This window comes from Corella eumyota, chromosome 4 (genome assembly GCF_963082875.1).
Source record: "Corella eumyota chromosome 4, kaCorEumy4.1, whole genome shotgun sequence".
Taxonomy (NCBI): Eukaryota; Metazoa; Chordata; class Ascidiacea; order Phlebobranchia; family Corellidae; genus Corella; species Corella eumyota.
Window position 1 is genome coordinate 14,084,142 of NC_137493.1, and position 26,992 is coordinate 14,111,133.

Sequence of the window (26,992 nt, forward strand, 5' to 3'; positions counted from 1 at the left end):
AGAATTGCTATTTTTGTGTATTTTATTTGCACTCTTTTTAGCAAGCGCCTTTGTAAACATTTAATTGTGTCTAAAAATTGATAAAAATTGTATACCAAATTTTATTAGTCAAATTTTACATTTAAATTTTCAAATTTCCCAATGTTTTTTGAATAAAATAAGTGTAATGAGTGTTCATTAAAATCGGGTAGTTTCCAAAACTACACAAAGAAAATTAGATTCAAGTAGGCATGACTTTTTTATAAGAGAGAGAGAGGGGTGTAAAACAACTTCTTGAGTTCGTCGAACTGCTAAGCGAAGCAATAATATTTTGCAGGCTCTATAACAACACATCGGCATTGAAAACAAAACTTGTGTTTTGCTGGGTATTGCTACAACAGCGCAAACAATTAACCACTCAAAACAAGTTTAATTAGAAACATAGTTTATGGAAAGCTACGGTTTTAAATACACCAAGTAAACAACCTTAACAGAGGTTAAAACCTGTTAAATAATTTCACCATTTAAAGGATCGTGCACATTATGTGCTTACCTGTGACTTTTGCTTGACCTTAATAAGGATTTGTTCTATTTTTGTGGCCGTAAATGGAGTGTATTTTAGGAAGAAATATCATTTAATGCTGAACCGAAACGTTTTTCTTCGTATTGCACATTAAATCTAAGGTTAATCCTAGCAGAACGTGCTTAATAACATGCGACCTTGGTTACAGGTAATGCTGTGTTTATATTTAAAACGTGGTAAAAACAGACCCGATACAAACCTTATTAGTTGATTTTATCGTAAATAATTTATGATATTTACTACAAAACAGCGTGGCCAAAAGCGAAACAACATGTACATGATGACTTGGCGTTTTTCCAACTGAAACACGCGAAAAACAGCTCGTGGTTAAGTGGGACCACTTATAATTTAAGCCTAGTTGTTTTGCAAGTCAGGTGTTGCAACACAGTTGGCTTGCTAATGGCGCGATATTTCATCATGTTGTATATCGTAGCACGCGTGTCTTTTGTTATTATAACCTACATGCTTCATGGCCTAAAAAGTGCTTGAGTTTATATTTGGCCACACTGCCTATTAGAAGTATGTTATTAGTTGTTTACAGACTAGACCACGGGGTTACTTCGTAATGGCTGGTTACATATTAACCTCGTGACTTTCTAGTTATTTTATTTTTGAGAAACTCCTTTTTAAGCATCCGGTAAAAAAAATTTTATAGTAATTTGAGTACAAGTTACTGTTTGATCTTTTTATTTCTTAGTACCCACAAACTGTTTGTTTTAAACATTACCGGGTAACTGTAAAGTTTAATTTATTTAATTAAGGTTGCTTTTTGAATTATCGAGTTTGTGTTGCTTAGCAACAACTTTTGTTCACTTTTATAATATTTCTATCTAGGATAATTTGGTATAATAAACTTAAAAAACACAAATCGTTACAATTTCGATGAATTTTTTATTTATTATTTTTTTGATGACACCATTTAACCCAATAAATACAATATTATAAATTATCACATAGAAATCAATAAAAAAAGTGTAATTTTTACGTTTTACAATTTCGGTGTTTTACATTAGCAATATAACAATACACAATGTAATGTGGAAAAACACAAAGAAATAGTGTTGACAGTTATTAATGAAGAAACAACGAAAAATACAAGGATATGACGTAATAATGTTGTCACGAAATCCGTTACAGCAGTCATGTTTTCGGTTTCACATAATGTCCTAAAAAAGAAATCAGAAATTCGTTTAAAAATATATCAGAAATTTTTGTAAAAGTTTTACATATAACTACAGAATGCTAAATAAGTAAAACATACAACTGTATATATAAGTAAACAACTATTGTTAATAACTTTAAAATATGCAATTTTAACACATTTTGTAATAACAGTTAAGTAAATATACAAAAGCATAAAATGAATGTTTTTATTTACCTATTAAGGACTATTGATTGGCTTGAAAAATTAAATATCAGCAAAAAATAAGGATTTGCAGTCGTAGTTGAAGGTCCCCTCCCCAATCTTTAGAGTCCTCGAGGTTTCATAATACGAGCTCACAAAATCCATTAAGATTGCCAATCTGGCAACTAATAAAATGTCTTCAAGTGTAAAGCCAATTAACAGGGCAAGCCTAGTCCGTCTTTTTGAGGATAAATTGTTTTTTTTCTTCTTTTTCTATGACGTCAGACTAGGACTTGATCCAAAAAGCAACGCTCTCGCAACGTTGCAGTCCTTGCGTTTGCTTTTAGGAAACAGAATTTTCTGTCCCTTTGGCTTACACAATTGAAGTTGCCAGTCATTAGGTAAACTATCCGCAGATATCTCAAGAAAATTCATTGTCTTTAGAGGCCAATATGGCTCATATATGATCCAATAGTTAAAGTTGAAGATCAGTTAAAGTGTTCCAGTCGAAAAAATTCAGTAAGATTCCAGTTTTGCCTTTGTTGTCGGAATAAATTCTTCAGTTTTAGAACCAGTCTAAAACTAACAGCAAAGGCACGCCATCTTTACAAGCAGAAATCTTTTTTTTTGAATTTTTTTTAATAATATATACACTGAGCTTTTTAGCGTACTACATGCACTATCTCTGTACGTTTCAACTCAAAGTAAGTATGATGCAACCATAGCGCGAGCTTATATAGGGCCGCGTAACCAATACAAAGCGTCACGAGACCTATCCGCCTTATAAGGAGACCACGTGACTCCAAATTTTTCGGTTTCAAAGAATTGCGCAATGACTAAGACATTTAGGTAAATTCCAACGTGGAATAAAACACGTGATATTTCGATGTTTGGTAAATTTTAACAACTTTTACTGCACATTTCTGTTGCTGATTAGAGTACAGAACCGAAAACAGTAAAAATTTTAAATGATATTTGATTAAATATAACTTTTTTAAGCAACAAAAAGCCTAGCATGGTAATTGTAACAATTTAAATTTTAATTTGAGCTTACTTTTGTACTAGAATACCTAATTTGGACACGTGTTTATATTAAGGGTGGGAATTAAAATCCAATTACTTATTGTTAAAGCAACACTTACAGCTATTAATAAACCGATAGGCTATTTTTTGAATTTTAATATCACAGGTAAGATGACGACATAACGAAAAAACAATCAAAAGTTTTTTTTCACTAAAAATACAAATTTTCAATTCATTGAATCGCCGCAGGCGGAATAATTTGGAAATTATTTTTGCAATGGTAGTATGACTAGCCGTTAGTGTCACATGGTACGTCACGCCTTTGTCACGTGCTTAGGCCTGAACCAGGCGTGTCTATAGGCGACAATCGAGTTCCAGAAATATAACGTGATGTTTACAGGCTTGCCCACCCGATATTTACATTAATATTTTAAACACCTTAGAAAACGCCCGGGCTTAGAATCTGTATGTAAATCATTGTAACTTAATTACAAATAAAAAACAAAAAGGAGGAAATTAGATTTATGGATTGGAGTTTTAGGGCAGAATACTTTTCTTTTACTTGGAAAATTATAACCAAAAAAATGTATTTTATTTTTTAGAGTCCCTTACTTTAAATTTTAAAGGGTAGTACTGAAATACGGGATGCGGGAAGTTGCGGGGTGCGGGAAATACCGAGAAAGTACAAAAATTCCGTTCCGTCCCGCATTCCGCGAATTTTCGTTAACGTTTACATACGGTCCCGCACTATCCCGCATCCCGTACTTTAGTATTGTCCATTTCAAATTCTTTTTTTGAATCATTAAATAAACATTTGTGTAGTTTCCAAAATAGTTAAATAAACATTTGTGTAGTTTCCAAAAACAACAAATGTTCAACCTGTATTGTATTTGCATAGACTTTGCCCGTATTCGAGCCCTATATGTTATTGTAGGTAACTCAAAGTCCAAAAAACCTAGCTCAAAAACATTTAAAAATTTTTTTAAATTGTTGCATAATTTTAAGTTACATAACTTCCTTAAATTCAAATTTTTTACACTTTTCAATTTTGAATAAGCTTATTAAAAACGATTTTTGTTATGCAAATCAAATATCTGTGGCATTTTTCCATGTGTTACATAATATTTAAATTTTAAAAGCTTATAAGGCAGAAGGTAAATAATAACAATATACGTTATGTGGTTTACATTATTTTATTAAATTTTCTGAGAAATATTTGGAAATTCTGTAAATACGTCACAGCAAAAGGGGAAGTACCAAAACTGCAACCGGATCGATTTGTGAAAACAAAACATGGATTCAAACGAGGAATTAAAAATGGAATTTGAGGCGCTGGAAGCTATCTTTATGGATGATTTCACAGGTGAAGTTTGTATTTATAATGTTTATGTTAAATTTTACAATTTGTAAAGTGTGAATGCATTTAAATCAAGTTTAGTTTAAGACTCATAACTTTTGCTATTTCGACAACATTTTTTACCGGCAGCGTGGTGAAGTGGTAAGAACGCTTGCTACACTACGTCGTGGGTTTAATCCCCACTGCTTTTATGGTGTAGCGCTCCTGAGTGAGGCGCTATAAATTGTATAAACTTCTGCTGAGCCAGCACTTAATTAGCAGTATAATTATCAGGCAATTATAATCTATATAATATTTCAAACTGCTAAAAGCAACTCTAGCCTGGGATGGAGTAAGAGATGTTACTTTTTGTTTAGGTCACACATGCGACTTTCTAACATCGAGGATAAAAATAAATACAAAAAAAACATGGTTGTTGTTATTAATACAATATTATAGACTCTTAAATTTTATTTTGTGGTTCTTTTAAAGTTGTGACGTATTAGCATATGTACAGTGTAAAAAATTAAAAAAAAATTGTAAAATAGTTTAGTTTATGGGCATTGTATTGTGGCCATGGTGCTGAGTATTATATGCTGAGTAATAATTTTGGGGGGAATACACATTACTAGGCAAAGTTTGCAATCATAAAAAATAGGTGCAATGAGCAAAGACTAAATGTGTGCAGTGTTTAGCAAATACAACATTACTCAAAATGCTTGCAACATTTAACTTTTAATACATTGGACAAAACACACTTGCAGGTTATTGTGGTATACATAATTTGCAGTTGGTACACTTGGTAATTGTTGCTATGAGTTTGGTGCCTAATTTTTTTTGTATATCTCTTTATTCTTTATGTGGGGAGGTCTTATGCACAACCTAAAGATAGAGTAACATCAGTTACTCCGACTAAGTCTCGAGTTGCCTTTAGCAGTTTTTGATATTATATAAATTTTAATTGCCCAATATTTAAACTGCTGATTGAGTGCTGGCTTAGCAGGAATCAATATTATTTGTAATGCTACTCAAGAGCGCTACAGCATGAGAGCAGTGGGTATTGAACCGGCGACCTCATGGTGGTGTAGAAAGTATTCCCACCACTACACTATGCTGCTCTTACGGCTTTGTATATCATAAAATATTTGTATAAATGCAAAACATTTACAATGTGTTTTTAATTATAAAATTATTTTTGTCATTTTTTACCTTTGTACTCTTTTATTATTATTATCATTAATGCATGAAAAATCTACAAAGCTTTATATTAAAAAACAATTTAATTTATTTAAGACAAAATTGAGTTTTAATTAAGAATACTTTTAATATTTTTTTTAGATTTAGCAACAAATCCACCTTCATGCATGGTCGCACTCAGTGGTTTAGATTTCAAATTTTTTTTAAAATTAAAATTTCAATTTATTGAAAATTATCCTGAAGTAGTTCCACAAATTGATCTACCTTTAAGAGTCGACACTTTTAATATATCAGCAAAGAAAACACTTTTAAATTATTTAAATGAAATTGTAAGTACAATGTTTTCGTAATATTAACTATTGTTTATTTTATTTTTTATATTTATTAACCTTTGATCCTTAACATAGAAGAACATCAGTTAACCTGACCCAGTCTCGGGTTGCCTATAGCAGTTTAGAATATTATAGATCATAATTGTTCAATAGTTAAGCTGCTGATTAGTTGTTAGCTCAGCAGAAGTTTATAACGTTTATAGAAACTTACTTAAGGGTGCTACAGCATGAGAGCGGTGGGGATCAAATCCAGGATCTCATGTAGTTAAGCCAAATGTTCTGACTACTACACCACATTACCAGCTTTTGTAATAATTGCATAAAATATTTTTAAATGAAAAAAATTTAAAGATGAAACTACATTTTTTAAATACAGGCTGTTAAAAATATTGGAATTGCAATGGTTTACACTTTAGTGGAAGCAGCAAAGGAATGGTTAACAGATAACAACAAACTCTTTACCAACAACAAATTAGAAGAAGAACATAAAGAAGAAATTATTTCAGAAAATTTTGAGGCGGATGAAAATGATTTAAAAGATTTAGGAAAAGTATCTGAAGGAAAATGGGATTTTGTTGTTGGACTTGTGGTAATAATAAACATTTAAAATATTATTTTTTTCTTGATTCAAATTTTATCAATAATGGTATAGCTATTGTAATGAAATTTTTAGATTTTTTTTAAATATGTTTAATATATAATATATACTTTTTCATATTTTACAAAATTTTTAATTTGTGGGGTGAAATTTAATAATTTAACAATAAATTAGTAAAAAAAGCAACAGTAAAGAAAAAATCTAAAAACTAGCCAAAAAAATTGTTTTTTAAATGTATTTTCAACTATTTGCACATAGACATATTCTTTAAAATAAACTTAGTTTTCACAAACATACAAATTCAGGGCAAGCCATCATCTGGTAAAAGCACCTTCTTTAACGCAACAACAAAATGTAATCGAGCAAAAATAGGGGAACACCCTTTCACCACAATTGAACCGAATTATGGACAAGCTTTTTACACAATTAAAGACCCAGTACCTTCTTTTGGAGTTATCTCTGAACCAGGTAATATTTATATAATTTTTTATATTATTTTCTATTTTCGCTTATGATTAACCTACTTTTCAACCTATTTATATAGTGAGTTATGCTTTCAAGCCCTTCCTTGAATTGTTTTACAAGAGTTTATGGATTTTGTTGCCTAATAACTTATCAGCCAGTTGGTTTTGACCTTATTGGATGTTGATATTGTTTACTGTACCTTACAAAAGGGTGTCATGACAAGAATGCAAAAGGGATTGAACCCAGGACCTTATGCAGTTGAGCCAAGTGTTTATTCTGAACATTATGCCAATTGTTAATAGATTTAAAACAAATTTTTATTTACATATTTAAAAAAAAAATTCTTGTTTTTTAAGCTTATGGCAAACATGGCAAAGATGAAAGATTTATTCCTCTTCTTCTTAAAGATGTTGCAGGATTGGTTCCAGGCGCATCAGAAGGAAAAGGAAAAGGAAACAGGTAAATATTTATGATTTCTATATTTTTTTAATCGTCAAACATTATCAAAGTTTACTAAGAAAATGTTGAAAAAATGTTTTATGATAACATGACAAGGTCATTCTTTTTTGCTTCTTAAAATTAAAATACAATATCATCTTTTGTTTTGGATATTTCCAATTTTAATAAATAGAAACATTGTTGTCTACTATAATACTATAGCCTACTTGAAACTAGTTTTAATATCCAATTGATCTTTGTTATTGAGCACAATGGTGCTTAGATTTAAGTGTTTAAGTTTAATCTTAACTAAATATTGGCTTTGATTTAACTATCTCTAAGATTTACGATAAAAGAGAAAATATGTTTTAAGTGACCACACTTCCAGTTGTACTTAGTATGTTGTTGACATAAGAAAAAATAGTCTTTGACATGATTAGGTGGTATACATGTTAAGGTAAATATTGATAATATCAAACTTTTAAATTGACGTACATTGGAATAATGAGAAATGTTTATCAGAAGTAAAAAAAAATTTTTTTAAATTTAAAATTTTTTCTTATTGTAATTGACAGCTTGGTAAATATCTTTTGACAATGTGTTAATTATATGACGCAAATATTCTTATATTAGGAGAATTTAATGATATAAAAATAACTCTACATACAGTTCGACATTATTTTCTTATTTGCTTATGAAAAAAAACGCCTTAATTTTATTTTTATGACGTAGAAAATTTCGTAAGGAGAATGTAATATGGGTTTTTTGATGTGGCTTATCAATAATAGTCTGGTCTAATTATTTACCCATTTAAGGTACATTTCAATAGATTTTTCTATGATTAGTAATTTCCTGTAGGCCCTTAACAATCTAAGCATAAGGTGATGGAAAAGGAGAAATGACTTGAAAAATTTTCGATTTTATTTTTGGTTTGGTGTACTATGCTTTTATGTCATATAAATCATAATCTTATTAAAATTGTTTTTTTGTTAAAAATAGAATAACATTTGTTTTTAATATTAAAAATATGTGTCAGACAATTTTTCTAAATTTATATTTTCGTTTAATTACTTAAAAAATTTTTTTTAAAATAAGTAAATATATTTTTATTTGTATTTTTTTTGCCTTTTTTTAGTAAAATGCTTAGTTTTTAAATTATTGCTGTAACCTTATTAGGTTCAATAAACAAAAAAATAGATTTTATGATAATCTTTCGATGTTTTGATTATCTTATTTTTTGTCAGCTTTTTTGATAAAATTTCATCCTGACAACGCGAAAATTTAAAAAAATTAAACAAATCTAAGAAAAAAAAAATTTTTTTATTAGGTTGTGGATAATATTTAAATAAAAATATGATTTTAAAATATTAATAATTTCATAAATTTAAAAAAATTTTTTTTACATGTTTTTTATTAGATTCTATGTAGTTTAATGTTAAATAAAACACTTTAACAATTTTTTTGTTTTTATTTTATTTTTAACCGACAAAAAACATTTAATCTTTAAAAAAAAATTAAAAAGTTTTGCCTTTTTAGATTTTTAAATGACTTATGTGATGCTGACGTTTTAATTCACGTGATCGACATTTCTGGTGAAACGAATCAGTGTGGTGTAAAAGTAACTGGCGATGAGACAGAGAGTGGTGTAAAAGTTGAATCTTATGATCCTGCTAATGATGTAAGATGGTTGAACCAAGAAATTCAGTAAGTTTATTTTTTAATTTTTTGGTAAAAAATAACATTTTTTTTAATATTTATTTTGATTATAATTTTTTAAACATTTATTTATTTTGAATAAAGAATTATTATTTTTTTTTGTATATATCTTTATCCTTGATGTGGAAAAAACGAATGCGCGACTTACACATAGAGTAACATAAGTCACTCCGACCCAGTCTTAAGTTGCCATTGGCAGTTTGGGATATTATATAGATTATAATTGCCCGATAATTATGCTGCTGATTAAGTGCTGGCTTAGCAGGAGTTCGTACCGTTTATTGCGCCTTACTCAAGGGCGCCACAGCATGAGATCAGTGGGGATTGAACCCATGACCTCATATGTGGTGTAGCAAGTGTTCTTACCACTACACCACGCTGCCAGCCACTACACCACGCTACTGGAAAAACAAATTTCTACATATAATTGTATAAGGTTTTAAAATTTAATTCGTTATTTTTAAAAAAATTATAATTTCCAGTAACTGGATTTTTGATAACATCATGAAAAAATGGGACCAAATAAAAAGGAGGCCTCACAGATTATTAGATATGTTCACAGGATATCACGCAACTCCAAATTTGATAAAAACTGCGTTTTTGGAAGCCAAGATTTCATATCAGTAAGTTTGATATTAAAAAAAAAAAAAATTTAAATTTAGAGTTTGGAATGTTATAGATTATAATTGCCTGATAATTAAACTGCTGATTAGGTATTGACTTTACAGGAACTTTTTTTTTTTTTTGTATATATCTTTATCCTCGATGTGGGAAAGTCGAATGCGCGACTTAAACATAGAATAACATAAGTTACTCCGACCCAGTTTCGAGTTGCCTGTGGCAGTTTGGAATATTATAGATTATAATTGCCCGATAATTATACTGCTGATTAAGTACTGGCTCAGCAGGAGTTTATACCATTTATAGGGCCTTACTCAAGGGCACTACAGCATGAGATCAGTGGGGATTGAACCCACGACCTCATGTGTGGTGTAGCAAGTGTTCTTACCACTACACCACGCTGCTGACTTATACTGTTATAACAAGTGCTACAGCTTAAAAGCAGTTGGAATCGAACCCAGGACCTTGTATGCTTAACCTACCTTTATTTTAATTTTTTTAAACACTTTTTTTATGTTTTGTTTTTAAAACAATTTTTAAAAAGTAAATTATCCGAATCTTTACCGACTTGGGATATGACTCTCTTACATCATCTCGTGGCAACTTTTATTTCTATCCGGTTTCCCATGCTGCTTGTTTTGAACAAAAGCGACACGCCAAAAGCACTGGAAAATATTGAAAGGTATGTGTAAAATTTTCTTACAATTTATTTAATTAAAAAAAAACTAAAATGTAAAATTTATTTTTCAGATTTAAAACTGAATTTTTAACGTATAACCAAATAGCTGTTAGTTCGAAAATTGAATGTGATTTGCAAGAGAATCAAAATTTTAAAGAAACTGAAAAAATTCACTCACGTTTGAAGGAAAGGTAAACGATTAGGTTAAAAAACACTTTGTTTAGGGTTTATTTACCATTTATGGCAGCGTGGTGTAGTGGTCAGAACACTTGACTTTATTATATGAGGTCCTGGATTTAATCTCTACTGCTCCTATGCTGTAGTGCCCTTGAGTAGGGCTGCTATAAACGGTAGAAATTCCTGCTGAGCCAGCACTTTATCAGCAGCTTAATTATTGGGCAATTGTAATTAATAAAATTCCAATCTGCCAGAGGCAACTCATGACAGGATTGGGGTTATGAGTGTTACTCTATGTTAAGGTCGTAAATCTGACTTTCCCACACAGAGGATAAATAAATATATATTAGAAACTTTTATTTTTAGTTTCGGAGGTACAAATGTTTTAAATTCCCTGAATCAAGCTGTTTTGTTACGCCAACCCGTCTACGTATTCCCGGTCTCTGACCTCGTGACCTTACAGTCACATGACCCCGTCACAAAAGGTCAAAGTTCAGGGATCATGCGGGACTGCATTGTAATGAGGCCAGGGTCAAAGATCATAACTTTATACGAGACGTTGTTACATCATTATAACCTAATAAGTGGAAAATTCGTAAGGGCCGAGGTAAGCACTTTTTTTATTAATAAGGAAAGGAGACACTTTTAATATTTATTTCTATTTTTAGGCCCTTAATTCGGATAACCGTCCTCATATTGTGCGTAAAGACGATGTTTTAAATCAAACTGACTGTTGCATTATTAAAATTATGACAACTAAAAAAAGCTAACGTTGTTTAAAATTATTTTAAGTTTTAAATTAAATTTGTTTTGGTTTAGTTGGCGGATAGGTTTTTTTTTTTTGGTTTTTCGCACATTGATAACAGTAAATAATAAATACGATATACAATTAATATTACAACAATGCGACGGGAACAAATGACAAGTCAATTTAATGATTTAAAACATGCTAAAAGTATTAATGTTTACTTAAAAATTTTAAGTATGTAATGGCATGGTCACCAAACCCAAAATGTTAGAATATTTAACTATATTACTTAGTACCTAGTTTTTTGGTACTAGTTATGCCATTTTATTTATATATTTATGTGCAATTTCTAAAAAGAATTCATATATTATTTAATAATTTTTTTTTTACTTTTTGGGGGCTTGCAATAGCAAAAATAAATATTTAATTTAGTATTTTAATAATAAAGAAGATAATATTTTTGTGCATAAATTTATTTAATTTTACAAACAAAAACAATAACAGCGACTATAACAAACAAACAAATGTTTTTTTTATTAAAAATACAATTAATAAGTCGAACAAAGATAAATTTTAACAGAACACCTAGAGTTAGTAACAGAAATAACATACAGTGTTTTTGTTCATGCGATTTAAACAAAGGTTAAAGCTAAAAATGAGTAAAATATTGCAATACAAAGCTTATAAATACGTGCAAATTGTTTAAACATTGTAAGTTCATTTTTTAAACCAAGAATTTAGGAATTTATTTTAAACTTTTCTACAAAAAAATTTTTTTTTCTAAAATTTTAAATTCTGATATTAACAACATGCATTCAAAAATTTTTATTTAAATTTTTTTTATTCATAATAAAGTGGTGTGTTGATGTTGTGGTGTTATGACGTCATTGATGACGTGGTTTCGAGTGAATATTTTCAGTAAAGATAGTTGTTTAAGTTAAATTACTGAGCTGCGTCGTAGGAATGACTTTCCGTTCCTCCGTGTCCGTAACCTAAAAATATATTAAACATTCAAACCATTTTAAATATTTGAACCACTTTTTAGCACTTATTTTTTTAACCATTTTAAATTTTTGAACCATTTTCATTTTTTGAACCACTTTTTTTAATCAATTTAAATTTTTTGAAAAATTAAAAAAATAAACCGCTAGTTTTTTAATCATTTTAAATTTTTGAACCATTTCAAATATTTGAACCACTTTATTTATTAACCATTTTAAATATTTGAAACACTTTTTTTAACCAATTTAAATTTTTTGAAACAATTAAAATATAAACCATTTTTTTAACCATTTTAAATTTTTGAACCATTTTCATTTTTTGAACCACTTTTTTTAATCAATTTAAATTTTTTGAAAAATTAAAAAAATAAACCGCTAGTTTTTTAATCATTTTAAATTTTTGAACCATTTCAAATATTTGAACCACTTTATTTATTAACCATTTTAAATATTTGAAACACTTTTTTTAACCAATTTAAATTTTTTGAAACAATTAAAATATAAACCATTTTTTTAACCATTTTAAATTTTTAAACCGTTTTCATTTTTTGAACCACTTTATTCATTAACCATTTTAAATATTTTAAATACTTTTTTACCAATTTGAATTTTTTGAGACATTCAAAAAAATATACCACTTATTTTTTTAACCATTTTAAATTTTTGAACCATTTTCATTTTTTGAACCACTTTTTTTAATCAATTTAAATTTTTTGAAAAATTAAAAAAATAAACCGCTAGTTTTTTAATCATTTTAAATTTTTGAACCATTTCAAATATTTGAACCACTTTATTTATTAACCATTTTAAATATTTGAAACACTTTTTTTAACCAATTTAAATTTTTTGAAACAATTAAAATATAAACCATTTTTTTAACCATTTTAAATTTTTAAACCGTTTTCATTTTTTGAACCGCTTTATTTATTAACCATTTTAAATATTTGAAACACTTTTTTTAACCAATTTGAATTTTTTGAGACATTCAAAAAAATATACCACTTATTATTTTAACCATTTTAAATTTTTGAACCATTTTTATTTTTTGAACTACATTCTTTTTTAACCATTTTAAATATTTGAACCACTTTATTTTTTAACCATTTTAAATATTTAAACCACTTTATTTTTTAACCATTTTAAAATATTTGAACGACTTTTTAACCAATTCAATTTTTTGAAACATTTTAAAAAATAAACAATTTATTTTTTGAACCATTTTTATATTTTGAACCACTTTATTTTTTTTAACATTTTAAATATTTGCACCACTTACTTTTTAAACCATTTTAATTTTTTACCAATTTAAAGTTTTTAAACCTTAGCCTATATGCATATAATTTTTTTTTACCTTTTGGTCCGAATAAAGCTGAATAACAAGGAATATCGCAGTATGGTTTGTTGTCGTGCTAAAAATAAATGACGTCATAAATTAGCAATGACGTCAAAAAAAATTATTTTACGTAAAATATAAAATTGAGGTATTGTTATCCTAAACCCCTTTGGCCTTTGACTATACGAAGTCGTTTGTCGCGTCATAAAGGCGCATAGAGTGACATCACGAAATAAAAATAAATGTGACGTCATCGCTTACCTCAGAATGACGACCTGGAGTTAAAGTTTTTTTGCATTTTTGGCATCTCAGGCAGGCTCGGTGCCAGATTTTATTGATTGAGGTGATTTTTTCGGCTACAAAAAATTAACATTTAATTTTGATAGTATTTCTTTTTTTTGTATATATCTTTATCTTCGATATGGGAAGGTCGAATGCGCGACTTAAACACGAGTAACATTGGTTACTCCGACCCAGTCTCGAGTTGCCTGTGGCAGTTTGGGATATTATATAGTTTATAATTGCCCGATAATTCTGCTGCTAATTAAGTGCTGGCTCAGCAGGAGTTCATATCGTTTATAGCACCTTACTCAAGGGCGCAACAGCATAAGAGTAGTGGAAATAATTAAACCCACGACCTTATGTGGTGTAGCAAGTGTTCTTACCACTACACCACGCTGCCGGTTTACTTAAACGTAATTCTCCTAAAAATCTAGTTTTGAAATCAATCGAACAACTTAAAAGTATTTGATAATTTTTATTTTTTGGCATTTTATAGCTTTAAAAATGCACAGTTGAAAGTTCAAGTATTTGTTTATAGTTATGACAATCTTAAATATAGGATTACAATCTTACCAAAATAAACAGTCTTAGAGCACCCAGCGCATTTATCAGGCATTGTTCTGAATATTTTAATAATTTATAAATTAATCAAGTTTATGTTTACCTAAACAAAGCCAGTTAAAAAGGTAATTTTTTGCACTAAAAACTAACCAATCTAAATTTAATAAATATACAATTATTAAACATAGGTTTGTACCATATACGTTAGACTGCTGTCAATAAAACAAGAATAGCTGTAGATGTTAGTCTTATTGAATGCCTGTCCAGACTGCTTAATTGTACGATTTAACTTTGACTGCGTATTCAGACTAAAGCTGAACTAAAGAAGCAATTAAACTAATGCTACAAAATAACTTAATCTGCTATTATAAACCTCATGGCTTTTAATTTGGAGTATATTATGGTAAATCCCATTGGGAAAATGTATTATAATATCATGAGTATTGTTAATAAAGTCTGGGCAATTTGGTGTGTGAAATTGGATACCTTTTTTTGTAAAATATGATCATGAAAGTTTAAATTCAATCGTTAGTTTCTAGTTTAAGTTGTCTTTTAAAAACTCTTGAAAAATTATAAATTATTTATGGCCAGCTTGTGGTTATGATAATTATCACTTCACTAAAATTAAGATTCTATTTTTAAGATCCTGTTTAAAAAATTAAAATTCTACCCTACAACGATTCAAATTATTTTTGCTTGTTTATTTTTAATCACAACTATTTGACCGTAAGCTATTTGACCATCTAAACCTGCAGCGTTATGACTCTGTTGATGTAATAACTATGACATTTTAGTGGCCTGTTTTAGATATTACTTCTTGTTCTTTATTTTAAATTAGAAACGCATTTAGGTACAGATAACGTAACGTCTGTTTTATGTTATAGCTCCATATAGATAACGTTAAAGGACCAATTTACATCTGACTGTGTGATGTAGGCGTTACCCAAAAATCTATTCTTTGTTTGGTTAGGTCAAAAATCGATTGGCCGTGCTTCTTTAAACATGTGTTTATTTTTTGCAATTACTGCGGCCTATTAATTATTTAAGTTACCGACTTAACTTAAAAGCTAGTTTTTTTTCGGTTCTTTTTTTAACACCCTTTTTTTAACTAAGTTTAAGTTTGTAAAATAACTGGCCTAAATTTAATAACTTTAGAGCAGAAATTAGCCTTTTTGTCTAATGATTTAAAACGTTATATATTACTAAATTATTTATTTAATAAGCTTATTAAAGACATTTAAAATAAATACCAATAAATTACTAAAGATTTCAATTAAAACTGCTTAAACAATTTTAACTATATTTAATTTTAACTAAATTCAATTTCCAATTGTGCTGTTAAGTTTGGGCGATGGCATTACTTTTTGTGACGTCATTGCATTTTTAATTAGCGCAACACAACTGGTAAATTGATTAGTTTTTGTTACCATGTAAGCCTTGTGCTTTTATTGTTTTGCTTTGGCTTAAATATATGCTTAACTAGTGTAATTGGGGAACATATGCTTAACTAGTGTAATTGGGGAATAGACAATTAAAAATAAAATCAATTTTTGTTTACATGTACATTACATTTTATTTATAAGAAAAATAATAGGAAAATAATATGAGTATCATACAATTAAACTGGGTTCAATTTTGATCCACCATTTTTTAAAGTTTTTAATAAAATAATATATTATTTCTGAATGCTAAAAATGTATAAAAATTATGTAATATTAAAAAAACAACAAAAAAACGTTAAAAAGGCGACAGAAATAGTTTTCAAAAAATAATCACATTTTTATTAACATTTTAAGCGATTAAAAATAAAATAATTATATTGTTTTTATGTGAGGTCTATTTTTGATGCCTTCACTTGTAATTCAGACTTGTCATTGATGTCGTCATACCCCGTATCTACTTTTGTTACGCAGTCTTTGATGGCGGTTACTATCAACGTTATAAGCAAGCACGCCTATAAATACAATAACATAGTTAATTAAAATAATAAGATATTTGTTAAAGTTGTTTTGTAACATTTAATTATTCTGAAACTTATTTTAGTTTGTTTTTTTATTCTCTATGTGGGAAGGTCGATTGCACGACCTAAACATAAAGTAACAATCGTTACCCCTACCCAGTCTCGAGTTGCCTTTGACAGTTTAGGATATTTTAAATGCTGATTAAGTGATGGCTCAGCAGAAATTTATATCATTTACATTGTCCTACTTAAGTGTGCTACAGCGTCAGAGCAGTGGGAATTAAACCCAAGACCTTATATAGTAAAGCCGAGTGTTTTATTTGAATAAAATATTGTAAATATACTGCTTTGTCATACGTTTTAAATTTTTGTATTAAAAAAAGTAATAAAAGTACTGTTATTTTAAGTTATTTTACCTGAAAGATAAGTATTACTCCAGCAACTACACCAAGAACAAAGATATTAGGATCGACCCAATCTAGAAGTGGTGTCAAACAACCAGTCTAATTATAAATTAAACGCTAAATTTAATATTAACTTTGCAAAACTCATTCTATGATTACACAAACATTTTTGTTTGGCACGTATAAAAGACATTAGGCTAAGTTTAAATTTTATGCAAGTAAGAGTTATACGTAAACAGTACTACGTCCATAAATAGGTTTACGAAGGTAAACATAAAAGCAAAGTTAAAAATAATAACGTTAATGTAGGAAAAAAGATAAACTAAGATTACAACACATTTTTACCGGCCATGTTGTTGTATTCGTCGGAGGGTTAATTAAACAAGACGGATCAAAAACTCCGTTCCATTCTGATGAGCTGATCAATCCGCAACAATTGAACTAACCCAAAATAATAGAGAAAGTTATGTATTTAAGAGATAATAAAAAGGGGAAAGACTGCACTTTGTATTAGTACCCTGATTCTTAATGCTACGATGTAACTTTAGCATGGTGTAACGGTTAATATACCCAAAGGTGGGCACCAAATCGTTAATGCGTTAAACGTTAAATAACGAAGTTAATTTTTTTGTTAAAATTTAACTTTTAAGTTAATTTTAAAAATCGTTATCGGACCTGTTAACTTTCGTTAAATTGTGCTTCCGTTAAATTAAGCCCGTTAACTCAATATTTTACAAGTAAATCCATGGTAATATAAGGAATATATATGTTTAAAATCGCCGTTTATCGGGTTTAATTGTCGCAAGTTTTAAACGATGTAAGTAATTACTATCCAGCCACTGTTATTTGGGCATTGGGCCTAAGCCAGTTTTAAAAACTTCTTCTAAACCATTTTCGTCTAGTTAAAACATCGATTAAGAAAAAAAATATTTTTTTAAAATCTTTTTTTATAAAAAAGGGAATTTCTTTGTTTGTTTTAATTAAATATTAAAGTTAACGTTTAACGATAACTTCCGTTACACTTGGTTTAATTTACCGAAAAAACGTTAGCGAAGTTACTTTTATGTGTAACGAATAACCATTTAACGAAGTTGCTTTTTCGTTTAACTGTGCCCACCTATGAATATACCTTACTACATGAGGTCCTGCGTTTGATTCCATCTAGTTTCTTGCTTGGTGCCTCTAAGTAAGCACTGTTAACAGTTTAAATTTTTGCCAAGTTAAAAATCTTATCAAATATAAAACTGACAATAGAAACTTTTAACTGGATTACTGTTACGAATGTTACCTCATGTTTAGTCAGTATATTATTCTTCCCACATCGAGGATAAAGATATATCACATAAAAATAGTAAAGTTTAAGAAACTACAGGATTTGTAAATTCTTGCTTATAAACTAGACTTACTCTGTCTTGGATAAAAAACTTGTTCTCGTTACTTATCTCCGCCCAGCCCAACGTGAATTGTGATTTAAAAGTTTCTTTTTCTGATACACCGTAAGCCACGATTCCAAGTAAAGCCACAAACACACACGTTAGCAAAATAGTATACTAAAAAATAAATGTGAAAACTGATCATATAAGCTATTTTAGAAGCCGAAACTGTGTCAAATCCGGTAGTGGCAAATAAAATAAAAAATATGGATTGGTAAGAATCGAACCAATGACCTCTGGTATAAAACAGTTTTTGAATTTTTGAAAGAAAGTAAATTCAGAAATTAAAACGACTTACAGTCACACGCAATTTCTTTCGTTTTAATATTCCTCCACTAACAGCGGCCAAACCAAATCCAGCTGTTTAAGTAAAAATAAAGAAGGTATTGTGAGGCTATATTAATTAAAACTAATCATTTGATATGTCATAGTTATTAAGTTATAGTTGGGATTTCAGTATAAAAATACAGTAGGCCTTATACTAGTACAAAAGACGTAAAAGTAAATAAATTTAGAATCTAGGAACCGGTAGACTGATGTAGTGGTATGAACACTTGCTACACTACATGAGGTCCTGTGTTCGATCCCCAGTGGTCTAACGCTGTAGAGCCCTTAAGTAAGCGCTATAAACGGTATGAACTCCTGCTGAGTCAGCAATTATTTAATTATAATCTATATTATCCCAAACTGCTAAGGCAACTTGAGACTGGGTCGGAGTAACTGATGTTACTCTATGTTTAAGTCGCGCATTCGACCTTACCATATCGAGGATAAAGATATATACAAAAAAAGAATCCCTTATATACAAAACATCACTAAGCCCTTAATTATTTTAATCTTTATTTATTTAAACAAATATCATTAAAACGCCAGTTTAAAGGATTTAATATACCTACCTATTGCAACTACGAAAACGCCCATAGCAATAGTTCCATAACTAACAATCGGGCCCCATGGTAAAACAACAAGTATTTCTCTAATTGGAGAAGCATATAATAACCAACTTCCAAAAGCAATAAGTATTATACCACAAAACTAAAAAATTTATAAAGTTATTCAAATCTTTAAAAATCGTCTATTTTATGATATAAAGTTACGATAGCTTAAAAAGACGAAAATTGTATTATATTTATGTGATAATTTAATAGTCTAATTTTTACTTACCAGAAGTAAAGTATTAAAGACGATAAACATATATTTTGCGAATGGGTTCATATTTTTTCCTCTTTTTTAATGTTTGTTTTAATTTATTGAAAGTAATTGATCTATTAACGTTACTCAGATCTTAAAATTTTATAACTGAAAAATCATAAAAAAATCAGAACTTAAAATTTTAAAGCCTAAGCCCTGTATTCTAATTTTAATATTTTAAGCTAAAAATAGGTATAAAAAATATCTACACATGGGTACTTTAAAAATCCTATTTTTTTTGCTTCTGGGCAATTTTATCTTTAACCAATACAATAGATTACAATACAGTAAATTACAGGTATTATGTTTTGTTTAATTTGATCTTTTACACAATGGTCACGTGATAGAATCCATAGCAAACAAAGGTCGTGTTACATTTATATTTTGAAATACAGAATCGTGTAATTAAGGTTTACAGCAGTTGTAACCAATTTGTGTGCACAGAAGTTGTAACAAAAGTTTATAAAAATATTTAAAAAAGTTTTTTTGTTATATTTATCAACAGAAGTTGTAACTAATTTGTGTAATATTTATTATAAAAAGGCTTTGCCTATTTTTTATAATAAAATTACAGTTAAAAGCTTAAAACTTTAAAACAGAAATACTAACCGCTTTGTATAATAATTGTTTTACAAAGGCTGTAACTGATTTGTAGTGTAGTGGTAAGATTTATTTAAAATACGATAATTTAGCTTTATAGTTGGCCTTAAAAATAATTCTACAATTGTTTAAAGTTGTTGAATATAAAATGGATTCCTAAATATTAAGCAGACCATTTCACAAAGGTATTTAAAGTAAGGCAATATAAATGGTATAAACTCCTACAGAGTCAACACTTAATCAGCAGCTTATAATTATTGGGCAATAATAGTCTATACAATCCCAAACTGCTAAAGGCAACTCAAGACTGGGTCGGGGTAACAGTTGTTACTCTATGTTTAGGTTATGAAGTTTACCCTTTTTTATCAAGGATAACTATATATAAAAAAAATACATAAAAAAATATTTTTTGCAGTTATTAAAAATTTTTCCAAAAGAAAAAAAAATTGACACATCGCGTGTTTGAAATCCGATAAACCGAAAAAAGGAAGTTATTTTTGCTTTTTTTACATCTTGATAATAAATATTTAATAAAGCGAAGGCTTTTTGTTTTAAGGCCTTAAGAGAGAAAGGGGACAAATAAATATTTCACGAGCGTTTGGAATAAAATAAAAAAAGAGTAAAAGGTCTACGTTAGGCGTATTGTTAATAATTAATTTAATAAACCCAAGCCATTAACTTATGAGTAAAACATACAAAACATGAAAAAAACGAAAAAAATATTTAATAAAAATATAATTAAATTTAAAAAAAATTTCTTGAGATAATAATAGATGTATCTATTTAAAGAATTTATTATTATTTGACAATATTTTTTAAAACGGACAACTTTAACAAATTTACATAAAAGATTTAAATCAATTAACTTACAAATTCATGTTTTGTACACTGCTATAATTAAAACTCATATTAATCAGAAAAATATCTACTAATTAAAAACATTTTTGTTCCATGTTTACAATATTATAAAAACCATAAGCCTTGAGTTGCAAAATTGATTAACTTTTTCAAGCAAGCAATCACACCTCAGCGTTGATTGCCTTGCAAGTTATTTTTATCCCTTGTTCGTAACAAGAATGCTGATTAAACTGTTCACATATAGGGAACGATATACTCACGACAGGCTTTAAATAATTCAGCATGGTAGATATATTGGTTTATTATAATAGGCTTCTTTACGACCCTGGAGCGAGCGTGTTTAAAATATTTTAAAGTTTATTGTTTGTTATTTTTAAAGGTTAAGATTGTCACTGTTTAGATTTTGATTTTAGTTCTGTAGTTTTATTTGTCAAAGTTTACAAATCAAATTTTAGTATTTTTTTACACATTCGTTTAAAAAAATATCAAATATAAGTTAGGTTATAAGCATAGTGTTCTTTATAAAAAAATAATTTGATTGTATATATATATAGGGCAATAAGAAAATTATAATAAATTTTGTTCATATAAATTTAATAGTTATTTAATAAAATAAGTATTTAAAGTTTTAGTTTATAGTAAAAGGGAATGTCTAAAAAAAATTGCCTTATTTTAAATGTGTTAAGACTTTTTCGAAGTTATTTAAAATTTTTTTTTTTTAAAAAAAATTAAACAATTTTTTCCTAGACTTTTCCCTAGAAAAAAAAAATTGTTTTGTTTTTTTTTGTAGTCGTTATTTTAAATAGCTTTTATTACATTTGGATCTCCTAATTAAGGGTGCTAGATTTCTTGTTAAGAATAAATTAACAGATTTTTAATACTTTAAAAAAGGCGCAAAATTCGTTGCAATTTTTTTGATACTATAATTAAAAAAAAAAAAATTAAAATTTGAAGCCAAAAATAAATTATTTTTAATATAGATGCAAGGTTATTGTATTTTTAAAAACACCTAATTCAGCATGTCATTTTGAAAGGTTAAATTCATAAGCAACTGGAATCAATATATTCAGAGCAGCTTTAATGTATTATAGCAGTGACTCAATAATTGAATCAAGAATAATTTTGTTAAACGAATTTTTAGGTATATCGATCAGGAAATATGCTTAAGATTTCTAAAACGACAACTTTATTTTCTAAAATATTAATCAAGACAATAAATTGTTGAACAATTAAAGAATTTCTAAAAAGAAACTTTCGAAAAATTTTAATTGGATTTGGTAAGTAATTTTAAATTACATAGAAAAATACTTTAATTAGATTATCTCATGCGATGTAGAATTTAGACATTTATTAAATTATCTGTACTTCACAGTCTCGCCAATTCTCTGTTTTACTTTACGGTTCTTACTTTTTTTTGGAGGACCGTAAAAGTGCAAGTTATCTAATTTTCAATAAAATTATATATTATTGTTCTTTCAAATTTACTGTTAAAAAGCAAATATACACTTACTAATAAGGACATAAATTGCCTGGCTTAAATACCGAATACGTTACTGATGACGTCATGTCAGCTTTATTTTTATGATTTATCCAATATAGTACTTATGTTGTTCTTTGTTGAAGTTTAAATTGTTAGTGTAATTATGCTAATTTAACTTTCAGGTATTTAAAAAAATTGTTAATTATTTATGAGTATATCATGTCATTACACAAATAGTTATTACGTCACTAAGTTTGTTATAAAGGTACGTTATGCGTACGTCTAATATAAGGGTTGGCGACCTTTTTAGCACTGCGGACCGATTTAAAACTCTAATCTTTTTCGCGGACCAGCCTTTAAAAAAAAACATTTTTTTTTGCATTTTCGGGTGAAAAAAATCAATCAGTTTAGCTAATAATGATGTTTCAAGAGACGCAAATAAGCAAATTTATTTCTTCATCAAATCGATAATAAACATTTTTAAATGTTTCTACGACAAAATAAGCTTACAAATCAAAAAGAAAAGACATTTCTGTTTCTAAACATTTAACCTGAAAAAAATACGGCCCGGTAACGTACTGCTACTGGACCGGTACCACGTAACTTTTGCGTCAGTACTTTACGTAAAATTACAACTTGTCTTTTATCTAATTTCACGTGTATCGAATTTCTTAATTCTTTTTATGTAATGGCGATTTAAATTCTTTAAAATCCAACCCCTATCTAGCAAAAGGTTAATTGAACAAAAAGTAATTTAATATGAGCCTTTTTGCTTTACAACTTTTTTTAATAGTTTTTAAATGTTTGGGAAATAACGTGTATTGTAATATAGTTTGACCAACATGTGTTTGTAAACTAAAATTAGACAATTTTTTAAAAACTACTATGGAAAAATTATCGAATAAAAAGCACTGGAATTACGGATCGAAAATTTTGCGGTATTAAATTTCTAAAAGTTTTTGTATAAAGTTTTATTATTAGATTGAAATGTATGCAAATGTTAATACTATATAAGTATATAAGGTTTAAAAATACTACATAAATACTAAAATTGTAATCTAAATGGCTATGTTTTTCTATTAGACAGTTAGAATTAATTTTTTTTTAATATTAAAATCTGTATTTATTTTTTAAAGTTTATGCTGTTTAAAAATGTTAGATATTTTCAATATAAGGTTATGTGAGTAAAAAAATCGGTGAATTGATTAACTTGTTCAAAGCCTGTGGAAGTTGTTGTCTGTTGAAGTAATTAGCTTATGTATTTATAGATTGATTCCTGAAGGTTATAGGTTTGAAAAGCTAAGTCAACTTAAGCCTGTAACAGCGCCTGATTAACAAAATATGTTACATTCAAAAAAAAAACTTTGAAACGTAAATTATGTGAATTTTGCTGTTTTTTAACAAATTATTTTAATTAACATTTAATTATCGCATCGCTTTAATTTGTAAAGAAAGGGCGCTTATGGTATAGCAAAAATTTTACAAAATTTCATAAACTTTAAAATCGAAATTTTTACACGCCGCGTGGTGGGGCTACGGAGTAGACTTTATAACATTTACCAAGTTTTTTAAGCAGTTCAAAGAATGATATATGTAATATTTCTAACAAAGCAATCAATTTTTTATGTTTTTTCTTATAGCAAGTTAAATATCGACCTAACATACACTTCACAGTTAGGCAACGCGATTAATTTAAAGAATTTAAATTGGAGATTGATTATTTTTAATATTAGCACTTTAAAAATATTTAATCTTTTATTTTTTATTTTAAGTTTATTGGAAGAAAGTATTAAATATTTTTTCTACTAAAATGCACCTAAAAAACAACCAAACATACTTGCAAAACAATTAGAACCAATAAATATTTTTACAGACCTAAATATCTTAACTCCTACTTGAATATTTAAAATGTTTTTAAAAATTCCAGTTGAGATATCATCAAATTCAATTGCTTATTTAAAAAAATATTTAAAATATCAAATTTCATTTGAATTGTTATAATAATGTTCTCTATAAATAAAAACAGTAATATTCATGTCATAATTCTAACAATAGTTCACCTATTTAAAGGCCGTATTATCTATTTTGTGATTTTACAATCTAAGGTAATGTATTGTTGGCGTAACATTAAGTGTATTTTAGAATTACGCACGCACGGCTATGGTTGACTGAATCTGGTCACAATTCACGTTTTTTTTATTTTTTGACGTCGGATTTCGGCGAAATTCAACTCTCAAATTTTAGTCGAACTTCAGACAGTACTGCGTCGACTGTCTAACATTTCAGCACTTTAATTAAAATGAGTGTAGCTTATAAAGTTAATGTTAAGGTAATTGTATATTAAAAGCAAATCATAATATGTTTCTTGGAACTGAATTTATAGAATTATTTATTGATGAAATGTTAGTTAAGAATTCGGGAAATTTCAATGTTTTAAAATAGTACAACTAACTATCTTAAGTAGAACACATATAGAGTATTAAAAAAAATCGGTTAGTAATATATCTAATATAGCATAAAACAGGTTTAAAATTGGTGTGCTCTAAAATAAGGTTCCCTTTAAAGAGCTTGAGATGGAATATACACAATAGCGTTCTAGTGTTAACGTGTTATTTATTTGCTTCTAAAGGGGAAAGAAATGTGTAGTATAACATATGCACTGCGCGCCAAGGCTTTTTGCTATAATAAAAGACCAAGTCTCGTGAGATATCAAATCGATTTAACAACAAAAAATAAGAGAAAATCAACAGATCTCTAACGCTTGTTGTAAATCTGTAGTGCTAATATCTAAAATAATTGTCTAGAATAATTTTTTTTTGCTACTACAGATCGTTGGACAATACTTTTAAAAATTCTAGCTTTTACAATAAAAAATATAGTTTTCTAGGTGTTTTGTCAAATAATAGATTAGCATTTGTGAATCAAATGTTTGCAATTATTTAAAAAAATATAGGCTTGAAAATAAGGTTTTCAGAGAATTGTTACCAGAAAGGTCACGTGACTTTATAGTTTACAACAATAACAGTAATGAATTAGCAATTTTTGAAAATATACGTAAATTTGTACGAAGTAATATATGTCATGCCAGAAAAAAAGTTGTTTTTTGTTTTAGTAAGTTAAGTCTTGTGTTGGCAAATTTATAGACTTGGTGTTATGGTTATGATTTTGGATATGCGGTCGAGTCTAATGTTTAACGTAAGATATTGTTTTACAAAAATTTTAAATGGCAAAGTAGGTAATGAAAGATTGCCGAAATTGCATTTTTCTGTTGTGCAAAATATATAGAATTGTTCTGTTTTAAAAATAATAAGAATCACTTGTAGTTTGCGGTTCTCGCAAAATTTCTTATTACTTTTACGGCTCTATAAAATATCATTTTTTAAAAAAATTAATACTTAAATAAAATTTAGACACTATAACTAATTTTACAAATTATATTTCGGTTTTTGAGCTAAATTAAATATTTTAGCAGTTTTTATAATTTTTAATTTTATTGAGCAGCCTATAACTTTTTAAAAAGGTTATTAAATTAAAAGTACTCGTTTTATTCATAGACTAATGGTTACATGCCAAAATCTTCTAGTAAAAAGCTAAAATAACAGCGTATAAAATTACATAAATACCTACCAAAATAAAAAAGAGTTTTGGAGCTATGTTAAAGTGTAATACGTATATTTAAATTGTAAATATTTTAAGCTTTTTAAGTAGAAGTATAAATAAGTCTTAAAGATTAAATAGGAGTTTAATTTGTTTATGTTCAATTTAGCTTTGGTTACTTTTTTATGCAATAAAATTTAGCCTAAAGCGAAATAGTTTGAATTTTTTGGTAATATAAGAAAAAGACTATTTTCTAGTTAGAAGAATTGTTACATGCCTGTATTCAAATTTAAGTTCGATATCCAATTAATATGCAAAACATATATATACAACTGCTGGTCAATTTTGTTTTTTTTTAATTGGAATTTTTCGCTACGGCTTTTGCTAATTATTTACATTTTTTCTGTCGATAATATTGGACATAAATTTTTATCGATTTGGTTGAACAAAATGTTTGCTTAAAACGTTGATTAAATCCTAGTAGGGGTTAAGATAAAGATACAATAAATTAAAATTTAATTTTTGGCAGCGTAAAATACATTTAAAAATCTAGTAGAATAGGCAATGCTAGAAAATGATAATTTGTTAAGTAAAATTATGAATAGATTTTTGTTGTTAAAAATTGGATTAATTACATCTTTACATAACATGAATACTAGTTTTTGTACGTACTCATAGCCCGGCAGTTTTTAAAAAGCGTTTAATTAGGCCTAGAATTTCTAGATCAATTCTAGCTGATGACAGAGATTTGATTTAGTAAATAAACAACTCTATTTTTTTACACAATTATTATAGTTTTTAAATTCTAAGCTTATATTACTGCAGGCAAAGAATTAGCACAAATTTTTTGATCCAAATTTTAAACAGGTTTTTTAATACTTAGCAGAATCAAATCCAGGATTTTTAAGATGTTTTTTGATTATAGTTTGTTTATTATATTAGTAAGTTTAAAATAGGTTTTTAGCTCAAATGCTAGAAAGATTATTATATAAAGTTAGGTTCGTTTAAAGATAACCATTTGACCTTTTCTTTGCATTTTTTTTAGTAAATTCCGA

General features: G+C 27.9%; 3 protein-coding genes and 1 long non-coding RNA gene across 4 annotated transcripts; 1 reads left to right on the plus strand and 3 right to left on the minus strand.

The window, feature by feature from the left end:
- Window positions 1-1,439: 1,439 nt before the first annotated feature.
- On the minus strand, window positions 1,440-2,600 carry LOC145750416 (uncharacterized). The gene is made up of 2 exons (XR_014283673.1): window positions 1,941-2,600; window positions 1,440-1,728 (listed from the first exon to the last, which is right to left on the minus strand). It is a non-coding gene; the product is annotated as an uncharacterized LOC145750416 (long non-coding RNA).
- A 1,498-nt stretch (window positions 2,601-4,098) lies between these two features.
- LOC145750116 (uncharacterized) lies at window positions 4,099-12,554 on the plus strand. The gene is made up of 11 exons (XM_082566063.1): window positions 4,099-4,293; window positions 5,605-5,792; window positions 6,172-6,384; window positions 6,699-6,861; window positions 7,215-7,317; window positions 8,833-9,000; window positions 9,495-9,635; window positions 10,178-10,315; window positions 10,384-10,503; window positions 10,856-11,096; window positions 11,158-12,554. The coding sequence occupies exons 1-11, from the start codon at window positions 4,224-4,226 to the stop codon at window positions 11,257-11,259; spliced, it is 1,647 nt and encodes a 548-aa protein (XP_082422189.1). The 5' UTR covers window positions 4,099-4,223; the 3' UTR covers window positions 11,260-12,554.
- LOC145750117 (cysteine-rich protein 1-like) lies at window positions 11,856-14,564 on the minus strand. The gene is made up of 4 exons (XM_082566064.1): window positions 14,427-14,564; window positions 13,833-13,927; window positions 13,590-13,647; window positions 11,856-12,229 (listed from the first exon to the last, which is right to left on the minus strand). The coding sequence occupies exons 1-4, from the start codon at window positions 14,467-14,469 to the stop codon at window positions 12,180-12,182; spliced, it is 246 nt and encodes an 81-aa protein (XP_082422190.1). The 5' UTR covers window positions 14,470-14,564; the 3' UTR covers window positions 11,856-12,179.
- Window positions 14,565-15,969: 1,405 nt separating this feature from the next.
- On the minus strand, window positions 15,970-19,512 carry LOC145751092 (uncharacterized). The gene is made up of 7 exons (XM_082567174.1): window positions 19,376-19,512; window positions 19,108-19,246; window positions 18,510-18,571; window positions 18,185-18,328; window positions 17,124-17,219; window positions 16,791-16,877; window positions 15,970-16,368 (listed from the first exon to the last, which is right to left on the minus strand). Exons 1-7 carry the CDS (start codon window positions 19,424-19,426, stop codon window positions 16,240-16,242), a joined length of 708 nt encoding a protein of 235 aa, XP_082423300.1. The 5' UTR covers window positions 19,427-19,512; the 3' UTR covers window positions 15,970-16,239.
- Window positions 19,513-26,992: the final 7,480 nt, after the last annotated feature.

Coding starts and splice junctions, on each gene's coding strand:
- LOC145750116 (XM_082566063.1), top strand. CDS start 4,224: ATGGATTCAAACGAGGAATTAAAAATGGAATTTGAGGCGCTGGAAGCT. Junction 10,316..10,383: donor GCACTGGAAAATATTGAAAG/GTATGTGTAAAA, acceptor TTTATTTTTCAG/ATTTAAAACTGAATTTTTAA. Junction 10,504..10,855: donor CACTCACGTTTGAAGGAAAG/GTAAACGATTAG, acceptor TTTTATTTTTAG/TTTCGGAGGTACAAATGTTT.
- LOC145750117 (XM_082566064.1), bottom strand. CDS start 14,469: ATGCCTGATAAATGCGCTGGGTGCTCTAAGACTGTTTATTTTG. Junction 13,648..13,832: donor CTCCAGGTCGTCATTCTGAG/GTAAGCGATGAC, acceptor ATTTATTTTTAG/CACGACAACAAACCATACTG. Junction 12,230..13,589: donor AGCTTTATTCGGACCAAAAG/GTAAAAAAAAAT, acceptor ATATATTTTTAG/GTTACGGACACGGAGGAACG.
- LOC145751092 (XM_082567174.1), bottom strand. CDS start 19,426: ATGAACCCATTCGCAAAATATATGTTTATCGTCTTTAATACTTTACTT. Junction 18,572..19,107: donor CGTTTTCGTAGTTGCAATAG/GTAGGTATATTA, acceptor TTACTTAAACAG/CTGGATTTGGTTTGGCCGCT. Junction 16,369..16,790: donor GAGTAATACTTATCTTTCAG/GTAAAATAACTT, acceptor TTGTATTTATAG/GCGTGCTTGCTTATAACGTT.